General features: G+C 32.3%; 1 protein-coding gene across 3 annotated transcripts in view; it reads left to right on the top strand.

Moving 5' to 3' along the window:
- The window catches only part of LOC109160073 (protein SIEVE ELEMENT OCCLUSION B-like), a 55,252-nt gene extending 39,492 nt beyond the window's left edge, over positions 1-15,760 (top strand). The window contains exons 1-8 of one of the 3 annotated variants that reach the window (XM_019308207.1): positions 2,716-2,917; positions 12,175-12,495; positions 12,632-13,023; positions 13,111-13,193; positions 13,287-13,453; positions 13,617-14,201; positions 14,322-14,432; positions 15,006-15,760. In XM_019308207.1, the coding sequence (XP_019163752.1) occupies positions 2,786-2,917; positions 12,175-12,495; positions 12,632-13,023; positions 13,111-13,193; positions 13,287-13,453; positions 13,617-14,201; positions 14,322-14,432; positions 15,006-15,683 (2,469 nt within the window). In that variant the 5' untranslated portion in view covers positions 2,716-2,785 and the 3' untranslated portion in view covers positions 15,684-15,760. Of the gene's footprint in view, positions 1-2,715; positions 2,918-12,174; positions 12,496-12,631; positions 13,024-13,110; positions 13,194-13,286; positions 13,454-13,616; positions 14,202-14,321; positions 14,433-15,005 lie in introns of those variants that run through there. The other 2 variants (XM_019308205.1, XM_019308206.1) reach the window with 2 other exon arrangements.
- The last annotated feature ends 10,208 nt before the right edge of the window (positions 15,761-25,968 follow it).

Genomic DNA, 25,968 nt, shown 5'->3' with positions numbered 1-25,968 from the left:
GACACTAGTTCTCCTATCTAATGGTCGGGTAGCTAAGTTACGGTGATTTATCAATCCACTATCCTATAGGGTCAGGATGTGAGATCGAGGAATTTTATTTCGAATTTTGTAGGCAAACTAAGTTAAAGGAAATCTTTTTTGGTTTTTAGCCAATTGCACATTCTTCTTTAATACTGTATGATAAGTGAAAGGAATTATTATTTAAGGCAAAAACTCTTATAAGACTGATTCATGAGACATGTTTGGTCCTCCAAAGTATTACACTAACTTGTATACATATTTTCTCACAAGTCCTTTAACCCCTGTTGTCAAAAAAAAAAAAAAAAAAAAAAAAAAAAAAGTCTTTTAACCCCTAAATATATTACATTTCGTTTCAAAATTACGTATTACTTTCTTATTGAAAAGTATCACACTTTTCCTTTGAAGAATTATATTTTCCCTAATAAGTAACAACCAATTTATCCTTAATTAATACTACATTTTTCATCATAAATATTACACTTTCTATGTATCTAGATCCGACCCGTCTTACGAATAAGCTAATATCCGTTACACTGGCTCGGAGTTACCCTTATTTAATTAGTTTTCACCAATATTTGTGCACTCTCTGGCTTCATTATTATCTATTCTAGACTCCTCCGGGTTTAGCGTAGTGGTTCGTCGCCTGACTTGATCTCACCACTTAAGGCGGTAGTGTGGAGGACCAAATCTTGATCACTGGAAACATGTATGAGAAAAAGGCCCAAGAATGATGGAATGTGTAGATTATATTGGATCTCTTGTGCGCAAATAAAGATTATCAAGGATTTTACACCGGCATTGTACAAATGGGTTAATGTTTAATGTTTTTATTAAAATAAATATTTCAAACTATATCAATTTAAGATTATGTATGAAAAGTTCATACCGTCATACATAGTCAATTGAATATCGAATTTATTTATTTAAATATGTAATTCAAAGCATATGAATGCAAGATAATATACGAGATCCATTATAATTGTATATGAATCCACACTCAACGGTAATGTCCCTGTTTGGTAAATGGTTGTTCGCTGATAGCTGTTAGCTGTTAGCTGATTGTGATAATTAGAGGGTATAACTAGTTGATAACATTAGCTGTTGTAGAAAAAGTGTTTGGTAAATTAGCTGTTAGCTAGCTGTTTGGTATAATTTCTTTTTTTAAAAAGCTAATTGAAAAAGTTGCTTGGAGTAGCTTTTTGAATTTTAGCATTTTGGAGTTGCAAAAAGCTAATTAACCAAACACTTATATTGATATTTTAACTAAATGAAACAATTAATAGTGGTCAAATAAGTTAGCCTATAGGCCAATGTTTTACCAACCAGGGCCAATATCTTTTCTAAGAGTGTTGTCCACATGCATATTCTTGGGAAGCCAAGCTTCTGATGATGCTGGCAGCTTTCTCCCTCAATTTTGGAGAATTATTCAGCATTGTTCATTATCAGGCGAGTTCTATTACATGTAGTCTGAAATCTTACTCTCTCAAATTTACTCCCTAATGTGGCGGGTTCTGATAGGTTATTTATCTTCATGTAGACCTCCGTAAAAGTATCTACATCAATATTTTAAGTGTGAGAGCAAAAGTAGAGAGTATGAAATGGGAGTACATGTAGTATATATTTTCCTTAGCCATCTCCAAGGGGACACCAAATCCGCAAATTTCAACGCCAATCCACCATTCCACCATTTCCTTGAACTCCAACCAGCGGTAAAACGATAAAAAATTTGTCATTGGTATAGTGCGTCACTGTTCACCCGCGCGGGGCAAATGGGGGAAGGGGTATAAAACTACCATTGGGCCCTTACTTATTTTAATAATTTCAAAAATATCCTTGGTTTAATTTGTTTCATTTGTATTTTTTATTTTGTTGAATACTTATATTTAAAGTTTGTATTATTAAATATAAATTATACCATATATCTTGGACTGTGCTGCGACATGAACAAAATAATTATTCGTATTTCTCAAAAGTATATATATATTTTTGGACCCTTTCTTTTGTGTCCCTCACATTTACTTTTTTCATCTTTTATAATTAGAATAACGGCACTGCAAGCAAGAACAAAAGAGCTCATATTTCTTCAAATTTTGTTCACTTTATTGAATCACTCCTAACAAATTATAGTGCAATGCAAATCTCTATATATGAGACAAAGTGAGTAACACATTCTCTTTTCACTTTTCTTTTATATTTGGAGTGTGTTACAAGAAAAAAAAAAAAAAAAAAAAACAAAAACAAAAACAAAAACAAAACAACTTTAATGTCTTAAATATTTTGTGAACTATTCTTGATTTCATCTAATTTGTTTTATATGATCATTGATATTTTCTTATCTTAAGAGTGAATTGAAATACTCGATGTCAGGGAGAGTACTTAAAGGATAGAGCATTAGGTGAAGATTAATATTGTTAAATTTCCTCAATGTTAGGCATTATTTTACTTCTCGGAGGGAAAGATAAAATATTTTATTCTTTATGATATTAAAAATTAAAATATATGGTATATACTTATTAATTAAATTTGGTATATCTATGCTCACCATACTATATACATAGTTAAAGCAAATAAATTGATTCCACTTATTTGCTCACAATTGAAGCAAAGAATTATCCCTTTTCATCCAATTCCATTTTTATGCTATATATATAAGAAGTTAGCCACACAATTGATTCACAAACCAACCCCATTTTCTCTGCTCTTTCCCTGCCTTATTCTTGCTAGCTCTCTTTACAAACCAGCCTTTAATTTGTCTGTATCAAAGATGGCAGTTTCACACATTAATGAAAGTGTTATCTTGGAAGATGTTATGAGTACACATGATTCAAATGGCAAAGAAGATTTTAAAATTAATATTATCTTCGATTTGGTGAAGAGTATTCTTTGTCCTACCATGGTTTGTGTATTTACTATTAATTTTCTGTTAAAGTACTTTAAGTTTTAATTTGTACAAGTCTTAATACATATATAACAAGTATTTGTTAGAAGTTTTATGATATATATAAGTTTCATGTTTTATGGAATTCTAAGTATTTAAATCTTGATATATGTTATATATATTGAATGAGGTACGTAAGAATTTGGTTGTTAGGTGGGAATTTATTCTCTATGATTTATAATACAGTATATATATTTCTCAAGAGTATTTTTATGAATAGATTGCAGTACAAAATTAAAGCATTCATTGTATATCTAACTATATATCTAAGTGCGGGCCATTAATATATAATAATTGCTCATAATATAGTTTTACTATAAATCATTAAAAAATAATACCCCGGAGTGTATAAGATTTCGCAGGATGATTTATATATGGAGTGTTAGATATACAATAATCTAACTATACTGAACTATAGTATACGAGAAACCTAACCTCGTATGATAGCGGAAGCGTAGCCGTGTTGATCTCCAGCCATAGTTGATGTTCCTGTTGTGTTGCCTCTTAACGGTAGACCGTTAGCCATGTTTTGCCTCAGACCTGACTCAGAACCCTAGATGGTGTATTGGTGTCTACTGAGCGGTCTGAGTACCGTAACTGAATGTGCTGTCTAATCCATAATCCTGTATCCCATCAATCCAGGTTATATTAGGCACAGAGTTTGGTTGACTAACAACTACTAGTTATTAAGTCCAACCAGACCACTTAATAAGCCTAGTCAACTTGCACCACTTAATTAAGGCCCTAATATATAATATATAATATATATTATTAGGGAAAATCTTACATTCTCCCACTTGGTGCAAGTACTAGCACAACCTTCACCAAAGAACAAAATACACGAATCATAGTGACATGTCCTCTATTTAATCAGAGTAGTGTCCATTATGGTCACATGCATTTTAATTCTCCAACTTAGGTCCTTAATGAACAAACCCTACGTTTATTCTCGGTACCTTAAGGGATGTTTCTCAAAATACATTATGTGCACAACTGAAGGAGAAAACGCATCCAAATTGTACAAAAGAGTACACTGTATGATCTCTAAAACTTTATAAGCATGCCTTAAGTAGAGATCTCTTAATGTTAGCATAATGCTAACTATATTCCATGACTTCTTTATAAGTTAACTTTAAGTACTATCTCTAACGGCTAAGAGCTTGGAGCTAACACGTCTGTTACTCCCACTCATCAAAAATAGCCAAAAGATAGTCAAGTCACAGAAGCATTCCAATAACTTAGACAATAAACCAAAGGTCTAAGTCCATAAATTTGGAATCTTAAACATACACCATAACTTCCCAAATAACTTCAATGTTCACTTTAAATGAACTGAACATAATGAGTCTTACTTATATGTCTCACAAAATTGTTTTGAGCCTTACAAACTAAAATGGCCCAAGATCAATTTTGAAGAAACTAAAGACTCTATTAATCACAGAAGAATTGATTAAATGACAGTGCACCACAAGTTAAATGTTTTTGTTCTAATAAATTCCTTAATATTGTTACAACATTTTCATAAATATGTTGTACAACCAAATGTTCAATAATTTGAACTTATGAATTTATATGAACAAATACAAGATTAATACTTGTGGAATCTTATGGACTTATTGTGTAACATACAATCCAATTTGAAACGTATGAAGCCAATTAAATCCATAAGCTTTAGTGGAGCATCTTAATGATCTTTTTCTAAATGATCACTCCCACTAATTAAAATATTCTTCAGCGAAATTAATAAAATGAACTCAATAATATACATACTCATAATTGATTTATTGACCAACTAACAAATGAAGACATAATTCCCCACCATTAGTTGGACATACTAAATAATCAATTTTTGGTTCCAATTAAGGCCCTAATATATAATATATAATATATATTATTAGGGAAAATCTTACATGGAGTTCATGCATGATTATTTAATTGGGTTTTAATGAGTTTGTTGTGTTTTCCTCTATATATATATATATCATTGGATGATAAATGATTTAGATTGGACATAGCATTGATGAAGATGAAGATTCTGATAAGGAAGACTGTAATGATGATGAAGACTCTGGTGACAAGTCTGATGATGAGAAAGACTCTAATGGCGACAGATCTGATGAAGAAGACTTTAATGGAAAAAAGTCTGATGATGAGAAGGAATTTGACAGTGAGGTGGAATATGTTAAAGAAATGGAACTTCCCTATCAATTAAAGCGGTTTTCCTTTGAGGTAATTTTCTAATTAATTTGAGAAAAAAATTAAGAGATAATTGTTTTTTTTTTTATAAAATTTCCAGTCAAATTATAATAGGTCAATCATATATGTTATAATAGTTAACTTTATAAATGTGTAATTATTCTCCACATATACTATAGTTTAATTATAAATTTTATACGATATGCCTAATTTTCATGAGTCTTGGTAAAATAGTATCATGAATTCATGATGCAATATGTAGTTTACTTAAAACAATTTTAACAGTCCAAAATTTTTCTTTCTTTATTCAGATATCATTGGGGATGATGTGTCCAAATAATGTGAATCTACACTCAATTGTAATATATTTTCTAAGAATGTTGTCCACATTTTCTTGGGAAAGCAAGCTTTTGATTATGCTGGCAGCTTTCTCTCTCAATTTTGGAGAATTCAGCCTTGTTCACAGTCACAAAGGATTGTCCGGCAAATTGGCAATTCTCAAGGAGCATGAAAGTCAAGTTTTGCCAATGGTTACACATTTTATGAAATCAATCCTACATTTGACTGAGCATATTATTGAGATTGTACAATCTTCCTCTCACAATTCATCACCAATCATACTGATTGGTTGCTATTGGATCGTCACAAGTATCTTTACTTATGCATCCTATTTCACTTCTGGCATTGGGAGTATGCATTCAGGGTAAGATTTAATTTCACTATATGTACAATGTATAATCAATAAGTATAAATATAGCGTTTGTCATTAATGTTTTCGTTATTATTATAGGTATTTAATAGGTGGCGAAACACAACTGTCCAGTTTAACCATCAAAATCAAAGACGTAATCTCCGATTGTCGTCCAATACTAGGTTAGGTTTAATAAATTCAAGTATAGGAAATTAAAGTGTTATTACTTGCTGCAGTGAGTTTAAATTAATGACTACTTGAATTGATATATGCAGAAGAAAAGAGAGAAGTGGATTCTTACAATGCATTATGTCATGCATTCTTTGATGAGAATCCAATAATCCCCACCACTTCTTCTTCTAATTTGGATGTTTTGAAGTTAGTATTCAATGTCAAGAATGGTGGGAAACAGAAAGTCATATATGATGGTGCTCGCAAAGAAATGGTATGAGCTTACTCACTTAGACATAAAATTGAACAATTAATAATTTCTTTGATTTGATTGCTAATTAAGTACTGTATGTATGTACGCCCAATTTGCTTATATATTGATTATGTTAATTGTAAATATAAAATAATATATACAAAAAATTGTGACCTGCAGGTAGACTTGCATGTTTTGAAGAATAAGAGCTTGCTACTGTTAATGTCGTCAAGTCTTGACATTGACATGATGTACTTGATTTTAATACTTAATGACATACAAGAGGATACTCAACTGCATGTACTTTGGATTCCGATATTAGACTCTTCTATATTATGGGATATTAAACATATGGAAGAACAATATAAAAGTTTAGTAAATGAATCACGAATATTCTCGGTGAGAAATGTACAGAAATCAGTAGCACCAAGATTTGTACGGTTTGTTAAAGAGAAATTCTTTCCAGAATTCCAAATAGGAGGTGAGCCTATAATTGTTTCGCTAGATCATAATGGAAGGATGGTTCACTATAATGCAATGCACATGGTATTGATGAGAGGTTTAGATATTTGTCAAAGGAAGTCTCGTGGAATTAAGATTATGGGAAGCAGCGTAATTCCTTTTTTACAAAAAGTTTTGCCGGAAAGGATTTCGACGGTGAGGGATTTGGTGCCTGACATTGATAGGAAGATAAGTGAAGTCATTAATAAAGTGGATAATATAATAAATGAATGGTTCCGTGACATTGAAAACCAAATACAAAATCCGGTATGTTTATTTTAATGTATATTTTATTACATATACTCCTTTAATTTAAAATTGTAAATGATCAAGGAGTGTGATAGCATTAACATCTTATTTTTATGAATAGGTTGATAGTAACATTTTTACAAGTAAGAAGGAAAAAGATTTATGGAAGATGGAAACTTGGTGCACTAAGCTTGTAGTAGATATGGGTAACCTCTCGTCCCAGTGGGTATGTCCAACTTCATCACTGCTATGTCACAAATGCAACTACTCTTTCTCCCACTTTATTTAATTTGTCTAATGCGGGTTAGAGCCTTTTAAATTATATATAGTTTAATTTTGCATAATATTTTCATTTGAAACAATTCGGCATAATCTTTAATGTAATATTAATACATAAAGTTTATATATTTAAAAATAAATAAAATCAACGACTGGTTGCACAATCTTTTATATTTCTAAAATTTTATAGTACGTACTAACTTGTTTGGATTTATCAGGTTGAAGTGAAGAGGTGCATTTTTTTAATTGGTGGGCATGACATACAATGGGTTAAAACATTTGAGTCCAAGGTAATGTTACAAAATCAGTTTAACCCACAATCAAAAATTGAGATGGTCTACGTTGGTAGTAACATGAAAGTTGCATCAATGATTAAGCAAGACAAGAATTGCAACGTACACGGTCATCATTTTTTTTCATGGTATTTTTGGGCACGGCTTCGAAGCATATTCATGTCAAGGATTAAATTTGTAGAAGACACTCATGGTGATGAAATTTTAGGAAGACTAAAAAAGTTGCTAGCCTATGAAGCTAACGATTTAGTAGTTAACGAATGGGCTATGCTATGCAAAGGGAACAAGATAGTTGTATGTGACATTGGAGATAAAATGTTGAAGGTGATGAATGAATATGAGAAATGGAAGGAGAATGCAATAGCTAAAGGCTTTGACCAAGCGTTCAAAGATTATCATGATGAGATGCTTGATTCTGCTTCTACTTCACAACATCATCATCATCGATGTGCCCTTAAATACCCATTTAATTTTGATTGTGTCCCACAGAATGTAAAATGCCCTGAATGCTGTCACAGTATGCAAAAATTTGTCACTTTCAAGTGCTGTCACGACAATGTTGTTGATGATGATATTGATGATGACGATTCTGATTAGGATGTACTTAATTAGTTTGATATTGATGACACTTGGTGTATTTGCATGTGCATATGACAGTTTTTTTTAATTTGTTGCCAACATCATATCATTTGTAATAGAGGTTTAATTTTTTATGCTGAGTCATCAGTTTATTTTTTTTTTTGAAAGTGAGTCATCAGTTTATTTGGTTTCTCATTATATTGTGTTAAATTGTATGGCTTCTCATTCTTCAAAAAAAAAAAAAGTATGGCTTCTCATTCGGATAGGAAGCATTTTTCAATGATAATAATTCAATTAAATTGAGACATGCATGGACATTACGTACTATTAGTCGATATGAATATTTTTATAAAATCTAATTTTACTGTATAAAATTATAGATAATATAAACTATGGTTCTGGGGACTATTATTAAGTTGTTAATTTTAATCATATTTTCTTTGTTATTGAATTTCCATCATTTTGTGAGTTCTTTGATTCCCGTATCAAATTGTAGTGAACTATGGTAGCACACTAGTTCTTTTACCTTCAAGTTGTTGTTGTTATTACTACTACTACACAATTGTATGTTTCGTATGCGAGATGCATGAGTGCTATAATGCCAATAAAGGAAAATTGACGTTTTTGTCTCCTTAATTATATGCTTATATTATACTTTTCTCATATGAATTATTCATGTATCTACATTATTCCTTCAATTATTTTGAAAGTGAGGACTTTTCTCCCCTCTTTGTTAAATAGGCATTTGGACGGTTAAAAATAAAGGCAAAATAGGTATTCAAGTTATCTTCCTTCTCCAACAAATTATTGCTTATAAACCACCTAATTTTGACAAAGTTCCAGAGATTGTAATAAAGTATCTCTAGTATTGTCATAATATGTAAAAATTCGTCACTTTTAGGTGCCACCATGGCATAGTTGGTGATAGGGATTTCGATTATTATTATGAGTAGAGAGGAAGAATATAATAACAATGAAGTATAGCATTATTTCTTTGTTTATACCCTTCCTTTTTGTATTCTTGGACTGCATTGCAATTTGCAAGCATACATGAACAAAAAGATTAATTATTCTTATTTTCTCAAAAATTGCAGTCTTTTATTTATTCACTAATTTAGGAGCATGACCATTCCTTATTCTTATGATTAATTGTACACTCCACCATTATATTATTCAAATTCATAAAATATATTATCTTACACCAAAAAATTCATTATTCTAACACATAAACGGCTGCAACAGACGCCGTTATTGACTAATGGAATTTAGATCGAGTGTGTTCTAAGCAAAAACAAAAGAGCTCTTAGATTGTTTCCTAAAGTTTTGTTGAATGATCTCGATTTCCTTTATATGAGCATTGATATTTCCGTTATATGTAACAAATACATTATTCCTGATTAGTATTACATTGTTCAGTATAAGTATTACATTTTTCATCTTGACCTAACTCGTCTCACAAATAAGGATCCATGTGACAGTCTCACAAGAGAATCATTCTTTATTTTTGAGTGTCTATCATGTGATGAGACCGTCTTATGAATCTTTATTGGTGAGACGGGTCAAGTCAAGAAGAAAATATAATACATATACTGAACAATGTAATACTAATTAAGAATAAAGTATTTGTTACTTATAAGAGAAAATGTAATACGAAAAAATGTAATACTTCTAAATCAAAATGTAAATGTATTACATTTTTCTTTAAAAGTATTACACTTTCCCTTATAAGTAACAAACACTTTATTCTTAATTAGTATTACATTTTTCTGTTTAAATATTACATTTTCATCTTGACATGACCTGTCTCACGGACAAGAATTTGTGAGACGATCTTACACAAGTTTTTGTCTTATTTTTGGTTCGTTAAGTTTTACAATAGTATAGTAGCAACTTTGTTTAATTTTCTTTACTTAGTTCCTCCTACATAAACTTCTTCCTCACCCTCTACTTTAAAGAAATTAAAGTTATATATTCTTTCCTCACCCTCTACTTTGGTCTAAAAGTTGCATCTTTTATTTAAGCAGCTTGAATTGCACTCTGATGAATAAGCCCACTGTGAGTCTGTGAGCAGTGCTAAAGCATGAAGGGATCACATAAATTTGCACTCTAACAGCTAATTTCCTTAATTAAAACTAATAGCTCTTTTCACTTTTCTTTTATATTTGGAGTGTGTTGCAAGAAAAAAATATAACAACTTTAATGTCCTAAATATTTTGTGAACTATTCTTGATTTCCTTTAATTTGTTTTATATGATTATTGATATTTTCTTGTATTGGGAGTGAATTGAAATACTCCATGTCATGGAGAGTACTTAAGGATAGAGCATTAGGTGAAGATTGATATTGTTAAATTTCCTCAATGTTAGACAGTATTTTACTTCTTGGTGGGAAATTAAAGATAAAATAATTTATTCTTTATGATATTAAAAATTAAAATATATGGTATATAATTATTAAGAGTTAATTCCATATTTGGTCCTAGATTTATAGGTGGCAGTCCACTTTTAGTTTTTTTTTATCAAAACATCCTTTTTGGTCCTAGTATTATTATGGCATGACTAATTTTTGTCCTCTATAAAGAAAACATTGAAATTGCGTTAAATACAAGTGCATTTTGCTCTTCAATTATGAATTTTTTTTTTCAAAAAAGAAACATAAAATATATACGGGTCAACACACTTTGTATTAAAAAGATCAAAATGTCTTATTTAACGCAATTTCAATGATTTTTTTGATAGAAGATCAAAATTGGTCATGTCACAATAATATTAGGATTAAAAATTGATGTTCTGATAAAAAAGGACTAAAAATGGACTGACACTTATAAATCTAGGACCAAAAATGGAATCATCTCATTTATTAATTAAATTTGGTATATCTATACTCACCATACTATATACATAGTTAAAGCAAATAAATTGATTCCACTTATTTGCTCACAATTGAAGCAAAGAACTGTCTCTTTTCATCTGATCCAATTCCATTTTTATGCTATATATATAAGAAGTTAGGCACACAATTGGTTCACAAACCACACCAATTTCTCTGCTCTTTCCAGGCATTAATCTTGCTAGCTCTCTTTACAAACCAGCCTTTGTCTGTATCAAAGATGGCAGTTTCAGACATTAATGAAAGTGTTATCTTGGAAGATGTTATGAGTACACATGATTCAAATGGCAAAGAAGATTTCAAAATTAATATTATCTTCGATTTGGTGAAGAGGATTCTTTATCCTACCACGGTTTGTGTATTTACTATTAATTTACTGTTAAAGTACTTTAAATTTTAATTTGTACAAGTTTTAATACATATATAACAAGTATTTGTTAGAAGTTTTATGATATATATAAGTTTCATGTTTTATGGAATTCTAACTATTTAAATCTTGATATATGTTATATATATTGAATGAGGTATGTAAGAACTTGGTTGTTAGGTGGGAATTTATTCTCTATGATTTATTATACAGTATATAGATTTCTCAAGATTATTTTTATGAATAGATTGCAGTACAAAAGCATTCATTGTATATCTAACTATCTAAGTGCGGGCCATTAATATATAATAATTGCTCATAGTAATTTTTTTTTTATTGGAAAGGAATTGCTCATAATTTATAGTTTTATTTTACTATAAATCATTAAAAGATAATACTCTCTCCGTCCCGTTTGTATGATTTGATTAACAAAGCTTGACTATCATTATTTTTAATTCAATTTTTCATAATATTAAGTTGAGTATTAATATATAAAATTTATATATTTAAAAATTACATTAAAAGTAATATTAAACACAAAAAAATAAATTTAAAAATAATTAAAAATTATTAAAGAAAATAAGCAATGAATAATGTGTTGGTTTGACCAGTAACAGGCAAAATGAGACAGAGGGAGTATATAAGATTTCGCAGGATGATTTATATATGGATTTCATGCATGATTATTTAATTGGGTTTTTTTGTGTGTTTTCGTCTATATATATCATTGGATGATAAATGATTTAGATTGGAGATAGTATTGATGAAAATGATGAGGAAGACTCTAATGGAGACAAGTCTGATGAGGAAGACTCTAATGGTGACAAGTCTGATGAGGAAGACTCTAATGGTGACAGGTCTGATGAGAAAGACTCTAATGGCCAGAAGTCTGATGAGGAAGACTCTAATGACGACAAGTCTGATGAGGAAGACACTAATGGCGACAAATCTGATGAAGAAAACTTTAATGGTGAAAAGTCTGATGAGGAAGACTCAAATGGGGATGATGAGGTGGAATATGCTGAAAACATGGAACTTCTATATCAATTAAAGCGGTTTTCCTTTGAGGTAATTATCTAATTAATTTTGTACGATATGCCTAATTTTCATGAGTCTTCGTAAAATAGTATCATGAATTCATGATGCAATATGTAGTTTACTTAAAACAATTTTAACAGTCTAAAATTTTTCTTTCATTATTCAGATATCATTGGGGATGATGTGTCCAAATAATGTGAATCTACACTCAATGGTAATATATTTTCTAAGAATGTTGTCCACATTTTCCTGGGAAAGCAAGCTTTTGATTATGCTGGCAGCTTTCTCTCTCAATTTCGGAGAATTCAGCCTTGTTCACAGTCACAAGGGATTGTCCGGAAAATTGGCAATTCTCAAGGGGCATGAAAGTCAAGTTTTGCCAATGGTTACACATTTTATGAAATCAATCCTACATTTGACTGAGCATATTATTGAGCTTGCACAATCTTCCTCTCACAATTCATCACCAATCATACTGATTGGTTGCTATTGGATCGTCACAAGTATCCTTACTTATGCATCCTATTTCACTTCTGGCCTTGGGAGTATGCATTCAGGGTAAGATTTAATTTCACTATGTGTACAATATATAATCAATATGTATAAATATAGCGTTTATCATTAATGTTTTCGTTATTATTATAGGTATTTCATAGGTGGCGAAACACAACTGTCCAGTTTAACCATCAAAATCATAGAAATAATCTCCGATTGTCGTCCAATACTAGGTTAGGTTTAATAAATTCAAGTATAGGAAATTAAAGTGTTATTACTTGCTGCAGTGAGTTTAAATTAATAGCTACTTGAATTGATATATGCAGAAGAAAAGAGAGAAGTGGATTCTTACAATGCATTATGTCATGCATTCTTTGATAAGAATCCAATAATCCCCTCCATTTCTTCTAATTTGGATATTTTGAAGTTAGTATTCAATGTCAAGAAAGGTGGGAAACAGAAATTCATATATGATGGCGTTCGCAGAAAAATGGTATGAGCGAGCTTACTCACTTAGCCATAAATTTGAACAATTAATAACTTCTTTGATTTGATTGCTAATTAAGTACTGTATGTATGTACGCCCAATTTGCTTATATATTGATTATGTTAATTGTAAATATAAAATAATATATACAAAAAATTGTGACCTGCAGGTAGACTTGCATGTTTTGAAGAATAAGAGCTTGCTACTGTTAATGTCGTCAAGTCTTGACATTGACATGATGTACTTGATTTTAATACTTAATGACATACAAGAGGATACTCAACTGCATGTACTTTGGATTCCGATATTAGACTCTTCTATATTATGGGATATTAAACATATGGAAGAACAATATAAAATTTTAGTAAATGAATCAAAAATATTCTCGGTGAGAAATGTACAGAAATCAGTAGCACCAAGATTTGTACGGTTTGTTAAAGAGAAATTCTTTCCAGAATTCCAAATAGGAGGTGAGCCTATAATTGTTTCACTAGATCATAATGGAAGGATGGTTCACCGTAATGCAATGCACATGGTGTTGATGAGAGGTTTTGATATTTGTCGAAGGATGTCTGGTGGAATTAAGAGTGGAGATAGCATAATTCCTTTATTACAAAAAATTTTGACCGAAAGGGTTTCGACGGTGAGGGATTTGGTGCCTGGCATTGATAGGAAGATAAGCGAAGTCACTAATAAAGTGGATGGCATAATAAATGATTGGTTCCGTGACATTGAACAGCAAATACAAAATCCGGTATGTTTATTTTAATATATGTTTTATTAGTTCGTTATTTCACATACATATATTTCTTCAATCTAAAATTGTAAATATTCGAGTAACGTAGTAGTATTAACTGCTTATTTTTATGAATAGGTTGATAGTAACATTTTCACAAGTAAAAAGGAAAAAGATTTATGGAAGATAGAAACTTGGTGCACTCAGCTTGTTGCAGCATGTTTCGATGATTACATAACATCCAAGTGGGTATGTACAATGTCACAAATGCAACTACTCTTTCTCCAACTTTATTTAATTTGTCTAATGCCGATTAGAGCCTTTTAAATTATATACAGTTTAATTCTGCATAATATTTTTTTGAAACAATTATGCATAATATTTAATTTAATATAGAGTATTCGTATATAAAATCTATATCTATATATTTAATTAAAAACATTATTAAAATACTATTAAACATAAATGGTTGATCTTTCCCACACTAGTTATGTAATTTATGCTGCGAGTAATTGTTTATCTATTTTCATGTTATAGTATGTTGTTTAATTAGGAGATGAGTGAATTTGCTAACTCATACATTAGCCAAATATGCATGCTCTCAGTTTGATTCTAGCTCCTGGGATATGGATCCTTCCGATTGTACCCATTCTTTACTTGCTTCTTTGTATTAATAACAGCTCTAGTTTTTAATTTCAAAATAATATAAAAAATAAAATCAACGACTGGTTGCACAATCTTTTATATTTTTTAAAATTTATACCATTAGTAATTTTATAGATATATACTAACTTGCATTATATTGTTTGGATTTATCTGCAGATTGAAGAGGACATGTGCATTTTTTTAATTGGTGGGCATGACATACAATGGGTTAAAACATTTGAGTCCAAAGTAATGTTAGAAATTCAGTTTAACCCACAATCAAACACTGAGATGGTCTACGTTGGTAGTAACATGGAAGTAGCATCAATGATTTTTGTAGATGAGAATTGCAGGGTACAAGCTGCTCCTATTTTTTCATGGTTATTTTGGGCACGGATTCAAAGCATATTCATGACGGGGGTTAAATTTATAGAAGAGACGCATGGTGATGAAGAGTGTGATGAAATCTTGCAAGGAGTAAAAAAGTTGCTAGCCTATGAAGCTAACGATTTAGTAGTTAACGAATGGGCTATGCTATGCAAAGGGAACAAGATAGTTGTATGTGACGTAGGAGATAAAATGTTGAAGGTCATGAATGAGTATGACAAATGGAAGGAGAATGCAATAGCTAAAGGCTTTGACCAGGCATTCAAAGATTATCATGATGAGATGTTTGATTCTGCTTCTACTTCACAACATCACCATCATCGATGTGCCCTTAAATACCCATGTAATTTTGATAGTGTCCCACAGAATGTAAAATGCCTTGAATGTTGTCACGGTATGCAAAAATTTGCCACTTTCAAGTGTTGCCACGACAATGTTGTTGTTGATGATGACGACGATTCTGATTAGGGTGTACTTAATTAGTTTGATATTGATCACACTTGATGTATTTGCATATGCATATGAAAGTGTTTTTTTTTTTTTTTTTTTTTTTTTTTTTTGTTACCAACATCATTTGTAATAGAGATATAATTTTTTATGCTGAGTCATCAGTTTATTTGGTTTCTCGTTGTGTTAAATTGCATGTATGGCTTCTCATTCGGATAGGAATTGAAGCATTTTTCAAAGATAATAATTCAATAAAATTTTGAGACATGCATCGACATTACGTACTATAAGACAATATGAATATTTTTATAAAATCAATTTTTAATTTCACTGTATAAAATTATTGATAATATTAACTATGGTTCTACGGACTATTATTATGTTGTTAGCAACCGAGCATACAAATGTTCAGACTCTGTTCGTTTATTAAATGAGCTTTAAAATTTGATCATTTATGTTTTTGTTTACCATAATAAACAAACATCGATAAATTATATCATGCATCGCGGTGCATAATCGATAATGCACCGAGCTTCAAAAGGAAGTCGTTTTGTTTAATAAAAAGAAACGGCACCCGTTCCGCAAAAAGTAACTCTGTTATTCAATTTCATTTTGTATACACTGCAGTTTTAGTTCAACACAACTACAGTTTTATTTCGATATAACTACAGTTTCATTCGATATTTATACACTCAAATATGTGAAAATATTATTTAATTTTATTTTATATACACTATAGATTCATTAAAACACAACTACAAGATCATTTTGATATAACTACAGCTTCATTGAACAATATACACTCAAATATGTGAAATGTTATTCAGTTTCATTTTATATACACTGCAGTTTCATTTCACCACAACTACAGTATCATTTTGATACAACTACAATTTCATTTAATAATATAAAAATAATACGTGAGGCATTGTCGGTTTAGATACACTGTAATGTCTGTTTAGATACACTGTAGTTTCAGTTGGTAATTAACACACCAAAAAATGCGCGTTCCGTTAACAGTAACGGCGCACCATTTCTTTACTTAAAGAAACAGTGACGTTTTGACCGCGATGCACGTGCACTGTGATCCACGGTATAACGACGCTTACCAAATACAAATACAAGTAATTTATGAAAAGCTTTATACGCAAACACTCCTAGGCCCACTCAATTCTCTGTTCCATTACACATCATATCATGATGAATGAATCAAGAAGCAGTAGTTGATGAAGCAGGATCAGTCCACTTTTTGTCAACAGGATGGTAGTTGGAGTTAGTTAATAAGGAAGGGCTTTATGGTCTTTTCCTCCCTTCCCTAGCAGTTATAACTGCCTCATGTGTATATAGCCTATGCTGCGTGTGTCCTTTCTTCTTTTGTAACAAACACAACAGTTCTTCTCATCTTTCATCTTCAATACATTCTTCCCCTTACTGCTTAGCTATCTGACTCCATGAATTCATGCTAAGCTCATCATGGTATCAGAGCGTCACCGAAGTTACGCCGCAGCGGTTGTGATGCCGGATGACGGAGACAGGAATACGATCGGAGGAGCAGAGGCTTCTTGAAATCAAAGTCCGGCGAGTCAAGTTCCGATCAACATCAGTCGGAGAATGGATGAGGTATATGATCCGTTGTACCTCCATATGTCACTGAAAATCCGAATGTGATCCTCGTGTCTCCGCCCCTGTCAGAGTTAAACTACGCGTCCTGGAATCGATCAATGAGGATCGCATTAGGAGTCAAAAATAAGCTCGGTTTCATCGATAAGAGCATTCCAAATCCAGGAGAATCCGATCCTAAATATCCTCAGTGGAAAAGATGCAACGACATTGTTAGGAATATAGCGGAATAATGCGGAAGCGAAGAATCGAAAATTGAGAATTATAGAAGTTAAATAATAGGGAAAATATAAATAACAAATGAAATAATATAAAATGGGAAAAATGAAATATATATATATATATATATATATATATATATATATATATATATATATATATATATATATATATATATATATATATATATATATATATATATATAAACTCTCAAAAGAGAATATATGTTATCTATGTGAGGAAAAAGACAAGAAAAAGAAAGAATTCAATTGATGTATTTTACAAAGCAAAGCTTAGCCTATTTATACTAAAAATTAAGAGACATTTGCGCATGAAAGAAAGGGAGAATGCTGCTACGTGGAGGAGACATAATATGTTACATGGACGTGGACAACATTTTGTGGAAGACTAATTCTGCATGGATTTGAGGCCACAAATATTATTTCCCAACAATCTCCACCTTGGATCAAATCCATATTGGATTAACAATTGGAACAGTCGACTAAACTCAAACACTGCTTGAACTTAGTAACAGGAAGAGCCTCATAATAACAGGATGGATCACCATCAACTTCCTGTGTGACTGAAAGAGTATAAGCAACCATATTGGTTTCATCGTCACTAGCGTACCTAGCAGGTTTTTTAATTGTCCTCCTAGGACGATCCATAGCAATGGAATACTCTCGTTGTGGCTCGACGAGAGGTGCAGTGCTAGTAGATGCATCATCTTTAGTATTACCATTCGTGATAGTAATACTATCAATAGGCCTGAATTCAAACTCCACCTTCTCACCAGTACTCTGCGTCTCATCTGTACTGGGAGCTTTTCCAGAAGAAAGTAGTGCATTTTCGTCAAAAGTGATATCTCGACTCAGAATGATTTTCTGAGAATCAGGAGACCATAGACGATACCCTTTTGACTCAGAGGCATAACCAAGGAAAATGCATTTGACAGCTCTCGGGTTTAATTTACCCGTACTGGAATGAGCATAAGCAGGACATCCAAAAACTCTTAAGATAGAGTAGTCAATAGGATTACCTGACCAAACTTCCTCTGGAATTTTGAAATCAAGGGATGAATGTGGAGATCTATTCACCAAATAGCAAGCAGTAGAAACGGCCTCGGCCCAAAAATCACGCCGTTTCCATAACCCAGCATTAGAGAGCATACAACGAGCTCTTTCCAATAGTGTCCTGTTTAGACGTTCGGCAACACCATTTTGCTGGGGTTTACCAGGCAAGGTCTTGTGCCTGGCGATTCCATTTGCCGCACAGAAGTCATTGAAATCTGACTCACAGAATTCCAAGCCATTGTCTGTCCTGAGCTTCTTGACCTTTTTCCCTGTCTGAGTCTCAACAAGTATTTTCCACCTTTTGAAAATAGGAAAAACCTGATTTTTGTGTTTCAAGAAATAGACCCAAACCTTACGGGAAAAGTCATCAATAATAGACATGAAATATCTACAGCCTCCCATAGACTGGAATTTAGTCGGTCCCCATAAATCGGAATGTATATATTCCAATACATCTTTGGTACGGTGTGTAGCAGTAGAGAAACTAACCCTCTTTTGTTTCCCAAAAACACAATGCTCACAAAATTGTAATTTACCCGTACCTGAATCACCAAGGAGACCTTTCTTGCTCAGGAGATGCATGCCTTTCTCACTCATATGCCCCAGACGCATATGCCATAGTTGAGTGAGATCTGCATCAGACATTGATGAGGATACCGCTACTGAACCTGTCACAGTACTGCCATGCAACACGTACAAGCTTCCAGATCGAGAAGCTTTCATGAGAACAAGAGAGTCTTTTATGACTTTCAGAACTCCACCTTCAGCTATGTACTTGCACCCCAGAGATTCCAAGGTGCCCAATGATATCAGATTGCGTTTCAAATCAGGAATATACCGAACATTGGTAAGAGTCCTGACAACATTATCATGAGTTTTAATCTGAACACTTCCAATTCCACTAACCTTGCATTGGGTATCATTACCCAGCAAGACAACTCCACCATCAACCGGTTCCAGAAAGATGAACCAATCTTTGTGGGGACACATGTGGAATGTACAACCAGAGTCCAAAATCCACTCGGTTTCACTCCGTTTCTCACCGGAGCTAACAGATAACAACACATCACCATCTGAATCACTTTCAACAACACTAGCTTCAGCGGACTTCTTTTCTCTCTCTTGCTTGTTTTTCAACTTGAAGCATTCAGTCACATCATGACCATGCTTCTTGCAGTACTTACAGGATTTGTTGGACTTATGTCCTTTGGACTTGGATCTAGAATTTTTATTGCTACTCCCTGATTCAAGTGAACGACCCCTTACAGTCAAGCCTTCACCTTTGTCCTCAGACTTAATTTCAAAGTCAAACTTTTCTTTGGACAATAAGTTCGACTTAACATTGTCGAAAGTAAGGGTATCACTACTATTACCATACAGCATAATTTCCTTGAAATGCTTGTACGATTTAGGGAGAGAGACAAGCAATAAAACAGCACGATCCTCATCGTCAATTACGACATCAATATTTTCCAAGTCCAATAAAATAGAATTAAATTCATCCAAATGAGATTTAATCGAAGTACCTTCCGTCATACGGATTGTGTACAGACGCTCCTTCAGGCGCAGCTTGTTCGCCAGAGATTTGGCCATATAAAGCGACTCCAGCTCAGACCATAAATCTGACGTAGTCTTCTCACTCACCACCTCACGTAGAACCTCTTTAGACAGGCACAATTGAATGGTTGAACGTGCCTTGTCATCCAAATCTTCCCAATCTTCATCTGTCATTGCGGCCGGTTTCTTCTTCTTCCCAGCTAGCGCTTTCTTCAAACCGTTCTGGGTTAGAACGGCTTCCATCTGAACCTTCCAGATAGAGAAGCTAATTTTCCCGTCGAACTTCTCGATATCGAACTTAGTGATAGTCGACATCTTTGAAAATAATTCTCAAATAAACCGCTCTGATACCACTTGTTAGGAATATAGCGGAATAATGCGGAAGCGAAGAATCGAAAATTGAGAATTATAGAAGTTAAATAATAGGGAAAATATAAATAACAAATGAAATAATATAAAATGGGAAAAATGAAATATATATATATATATATATATATATATATATATATATATATATATATATATATATATATATATATATATATATATATAAACTCTCAAAAGAGAATATATGTTATCTATGTGAGGAAAAAGACAAGAAAAAGAAAGAATTCAATTGATGTATTTTACAAAGCAAAGCTTAGCCTATTTATACTAAAAATTAAGAGACATTTGCGCATGAAAGAAAGGGAGAATGCTGCTACGTGGAGGAGACATAATATGTTACATGGACGTGGACAACATTTTGTGGAAGACTAATTCTGCATGGATTTGAGGCCACAAATATTATTTCCCAACAGACATTGTTTGCTCCTGGATTCTCAAATCACTCAATCTCGCTATCGCAGAGAGTGTCTTATATTTTGAGTATGCCAATGACATATGGAGTACTCTTGAGAAGAGATACTCTCAGGTTGATCCTCACAAAATTGCAGAGTTGCAGAATGAAATCTTCAGAAACACACAAGGCACCATGACAGTTAGTGAGTATTTCACTAGAAGCAATGCCTTATGGGAGCAATTGAAGATCATGAGGCCCATTCCAAGGTGTGAATGTGTTCCTAGGTGCTCTTGCAGCCTTCTCAGTAAGATCCAGAAGGAGAGGGAAGCTGATCAGATAATCCGTTTCTTAGAAGGCTTAAACGAAGAATTTGAGACAGTTAAATCTGGAATCCTTGTCATGGATCCTCTTCCTACTATGGAGAAAACTCTCAATATGACTTTAAAACTAGAGAGAAAGATCAGGAGTGTAAGCAACCAGAGGAACAGTGAGATAGCTCATTCCAATGCTATTCAGACCAATACTCAGCTTGCAGATGATCAAGGCCTTGTAGCAGCTTCCACTTCCTACAATAACAAAAAGAAGTTTAATAACAAGGGGAAGAATGTATTGAAGATGAAAGATGAGAAGAACTGTTGTGTTTGTTACAAAAGAAGAAAGGACACACGCAGCATAGGCTATATACACATGAGGCAGTTATAACTGCTAGGGAAGGGAGGAAAAGACCATAAAGCCCTTCCTTATTAACTAACTCCAACTACCATCCTGTTGACAAAAAGTGGACTGATCCTGCTTCATCAACTGCTGCTTCTTGATTCATTCATCATATCATTCCAGGCAGGCATCCTCTACGTTAACAAGGCAATTTATATCGTGGACCAGGATCCACATAGCATTGTGGATCCTGAATCAAAACGACGTCGTTTGATGTGTCAGTTTTAACAGATTTCGTAACTTCTCGTATTTCATGTTTCAACACAAAATTTTAATTTATTCTATGTACTGAATCATTACGCTTAGTGTACAGAAATGCATAACATGATATACAAAAACGCATAATACCGTATACATACAAATATTTTCTATTTTACTTAATCTCAGATCTGATTTATGTAAATAGTTTATGTCATATAGATACATAATTGCATAATAGAAGACATAAAATCTTAAAATAAGGAACACAAAATGTTTTGTGTTTTACAACTACTAATTAATTTCATGTACAGAATCCTTACGCTTAATGTATAGAATTGCATAACATGATGTACAGAAACTAACGCAAAACACGACACACATACACATGCATTCTATTTTACTACGAGATACATACACATGTGTTCGATTTTACTTATTCTCATATCTGATTTTCCTGTATAAATAAGACATAAATTCGTAAAATAAGACACAATATATTTTGTGTTATACAATTACTAATCAATTTCATGTACGAAATCCTTACGCTTAATGTACAGAATTGCATAACATGATGTACAAAAACGCATAACGCGATATACATAGTACATACACATGTTTTCTATTTTACTACGAGATACATACACATGTTTTCTATTTTATTTATTCTCATATCTGATTTATTTGTAAATAATTTATGTCCTATAGGAACATAATATCATAATACAAGACATAAATTCGTAAAATAAAACACACAATATATTTTGTGTTAAACACTACTAATCAATTTCAGATACAGAATCTATACGCTTAAAGTACAGAATTTCGTAACATAATGTACAGAAACACATAACGCGATGTACAGAAACATACTTTACATTAAAAAAAAAAAAAAAAAAAAAAAAAAAAAAAAAAAAAAAAAAAAACTCTGTAACGCAAAATGAAAAACAAACGGTCTCCGTTAAAATTAAATTTAAATTGTGAACATTCAGTAAATAAATTGTGTATTTTGACCTAAGTCCACCTTACAAGATGGACCCGGGTCCATGGCATAAGTGTCGCAAATGAGATCAATCGCTACATTCCAGCCTGTCTATGACTATTGCGAAGCAGAGCCTTTAATTATCATTGTTTAATTTTCAGGAATGACTTATACCATCTTGTCAGAGATCAAGGACAAAAACCATAATATTTTTAGCTCCAACGGCTATACAGTACAAGTGCATTTAATGCTCAATGCCCACTGAGTAATACACACTGGTTATTAGGTTTTAAATTTTCATCTCCCTCCAACGGATAAATTTTTCCAACTATAAATACCTATCTTCTCCGTTGAAGAAGGTGCTGGTTAACTCATTTTCTCAATCTAAAGACAAGCTCTTCAAAGCAGTTCCATCTTCTTAGCTTTTCATAACCAGTGTTTGTTGTGAAGTTTTTCAAAGGCATATTTATCCTCATACTTCACAACCTGAAGCTGTCTTGCTCTTTTCTCAAGTGAAGATCTACCCAGACATCAAGACAAGCTTCAATCTATTGGAGAAACATCAGATCTCTTTTCCAACATCTCAGCTCAGGAAGTAGTTGATAGAGGCGGAGTAAACTCTAGGAGTTGAAAAACCTTTCAAGTGGCTGTCCGGCTTAGTGATCAAGGAAGCCAGCTTGAAGTAGTTTGTACTAGGAGTGATAGTGCAAACCCTTTCACGGGTTGTGAAAGAAGAGTGGAGTAGGCACAGTTGGCCGAACCACTATAAAAATATCTCTGTCTCCCTCTCTTTACTTATCGCTTTTACTTTCGTGCTGCATATCATATCACATCGACCAAACGATATATCTTTATCAACACGAAAGAGTGCAAAGAAAATATAACGTAAGACAATATTTTCACAGCATATATCTCCGAAAGGAGAATAATCGAAAAATAATCGATTAGAGTCTATTCACCCCCCCCCGCCCCCCCCCCCCCCCCCCCTCTAGACTCTCTCTGATCCTACCAGGACCAACATGTTGATTTCTTTTTGTTGTTTTTAACATGTAATTGTAGTTTCAAGTTTTCATATTGTGACAATGGTTTCAGTATTGGAAAGATAGATTGAGAGCAAAGATATTATAATTGAAGACAATCCAAATTTATGTTGCATGAAATTTGAAATAAAAGTTGTTATATTCTAAATAAAACAATAAAAATATTTTTTATTATATAATAATTAAAATGTTGAAGTATATAATTATGTTCATTTTTCTTTCTCATTTTCTGAAAAATGAACCAAACACACAAAGACAATTTTCTGTTGTGCAGCCAAACACCGGAAAGAAAAATGTTTTCTGGAAGATGATTCATTTTTCAGAAATCATTTTACGGGTTTCCAAACGGACCCTTAATTTAGTTGGGGAATAGCCACAACATCCTTAATCAGTTAAAATTATATAGGTTAGACAAGAAATTGATAATTGTCTAGTGATCTGATCTTATAATTTTAATTTGGTTGGGGAGTAGTCACAACATCCTTAATCTGTTAAAATTATATATTAAGTAGTTTATCTTGATCAGATACAGTTTTGGACATATCATTTGTGATTAATTGTATGTAATATGATGAAATTTAACCCACAGTCAATTTTGTTATATTTGTATGTTTAATCGGGACAAAATATTGGACTACAGTCATAATTTAGCCTACAGACAATTATGTATCGGAATGCAGTTTAGTAGTTTTATAAATGATGATATAAATAAATCAATTTATTTACATTGTGGTTATTAGTAAATACTTTCTAATTCTATCATGAAGTTTAATTTTATGATGTAAACTTTAGATCATATTTCTTAATTTATCCACAGGGATTAAGGAAATGAACATTATTTCTTATGTTTTTATCATAATGGTTTTAATGGATCTTATTGAATAAAACTTTAGCCTACAAGCAAGTTTTATGTCACTTGATTTTTCAACTCATTTGATAACTGTTTCATCATAAATAAAATTTTTCAGTTTGATTTAATTGAGTAAACCTTTAGCCCACAGGAAAATTTTATATCACTAGATTCTTCTGGCTATTTAGTAATTGGGATTAAAATATTATCATAAGGATTTCTTATTGTATTTAATAGAATTAAAACTTTAGCCCACAGACAAGTTTTATGTCAATAAATCCATCAACCCATTAGATAATAATTTTATCACAATTCTTACAAATTATAAATTTAGCTCAATTATAATTCTAAGTTTCATGGTTTGCATTGGCAAAACATGTATTCAATCACTTCCCAAAATTTAGTCACTTTTATTAATTGATCCACAAATCTTGCTCGGTTCTTCAGACTAACTGTAGTAAGTTACGTGATTTGGTATACATCTTTTGGATTCCAAATAATAAAATGTATATTTTGAGCCAAATTCTAATTAACTTGGTTTTGGAAAATGTATTTTTTTTTTTTTTTTAGTATGTCCAACTATGGTGCAGAATTATGGCCATGTTTGATAAAAAATTGGCCTATAGGCCAGTTTTGACTTATTTGACCACTATTAATTGTTTGATTTAGTTAAAATATCAATATAAGTGTTTGGTTAATTAGCTTTTTGCAACTCCAAAATGCTAAAATTCAAAAAGCTACTTCAAACAACTTTTTCAATTAGCTTTTTCAGAAAAAAAAAAAAATTATACCAAACATCTATCGGTTATCAGCTAATTTACCAAACACTTTTCTACAACAGCTAATGTTATCAACTAGTTATACCCTCTAATTAACACAATCAGCTAACAGCTAACAACTTTGAACTAACAGCCATTTACCAAAAAGGGCCTATATCTGCATTATTTAGTTGGACCGAAGGAAAGCATTTGTGCATCTGGACACCTTCCAACCTCAACTGAGGCAGTCCCTTCTCACATTCAATGTTGTTTCAACCTCTGGAACAGAGGGTTTTGAGGGGGTTTGGGGAATAAAACATTGGGGTTTCTCAAAAGTAAGTTGTTGTGTTGGGGTAGTTCATCTGTCAGGGTTCAATACATGCACATGAGGTGTATAGCCTATGTGTTGAACTTAGTGCTGCAAGATGGATTGAGATTTGCTGATTTTTCTTTTAAGAAGGTTAAGGATGCAGTGAGAGATAAGTGAGGAAATCACCTGCAAGACTGTGATTAT

This window comes from Ipomoea nil, unplaced genomic scaffold (assembly GCF_001879475.1).
Source record: "Ipomoea nil cultivar Tokyo-kokei standard unplaced genomic scaffold, Asagao_1.1 scaffold2845, whole genome shotgun sequence".
NCBI lineage: Eukaryota > Viridiplantae > Streptophyta > Magnoliopsida > Solanales > Convolvulaceae > Ipomoea > Ipomoea nil.
This window is presented reverse-complemented; position numbering and strand designations above follow the sequence as displayed.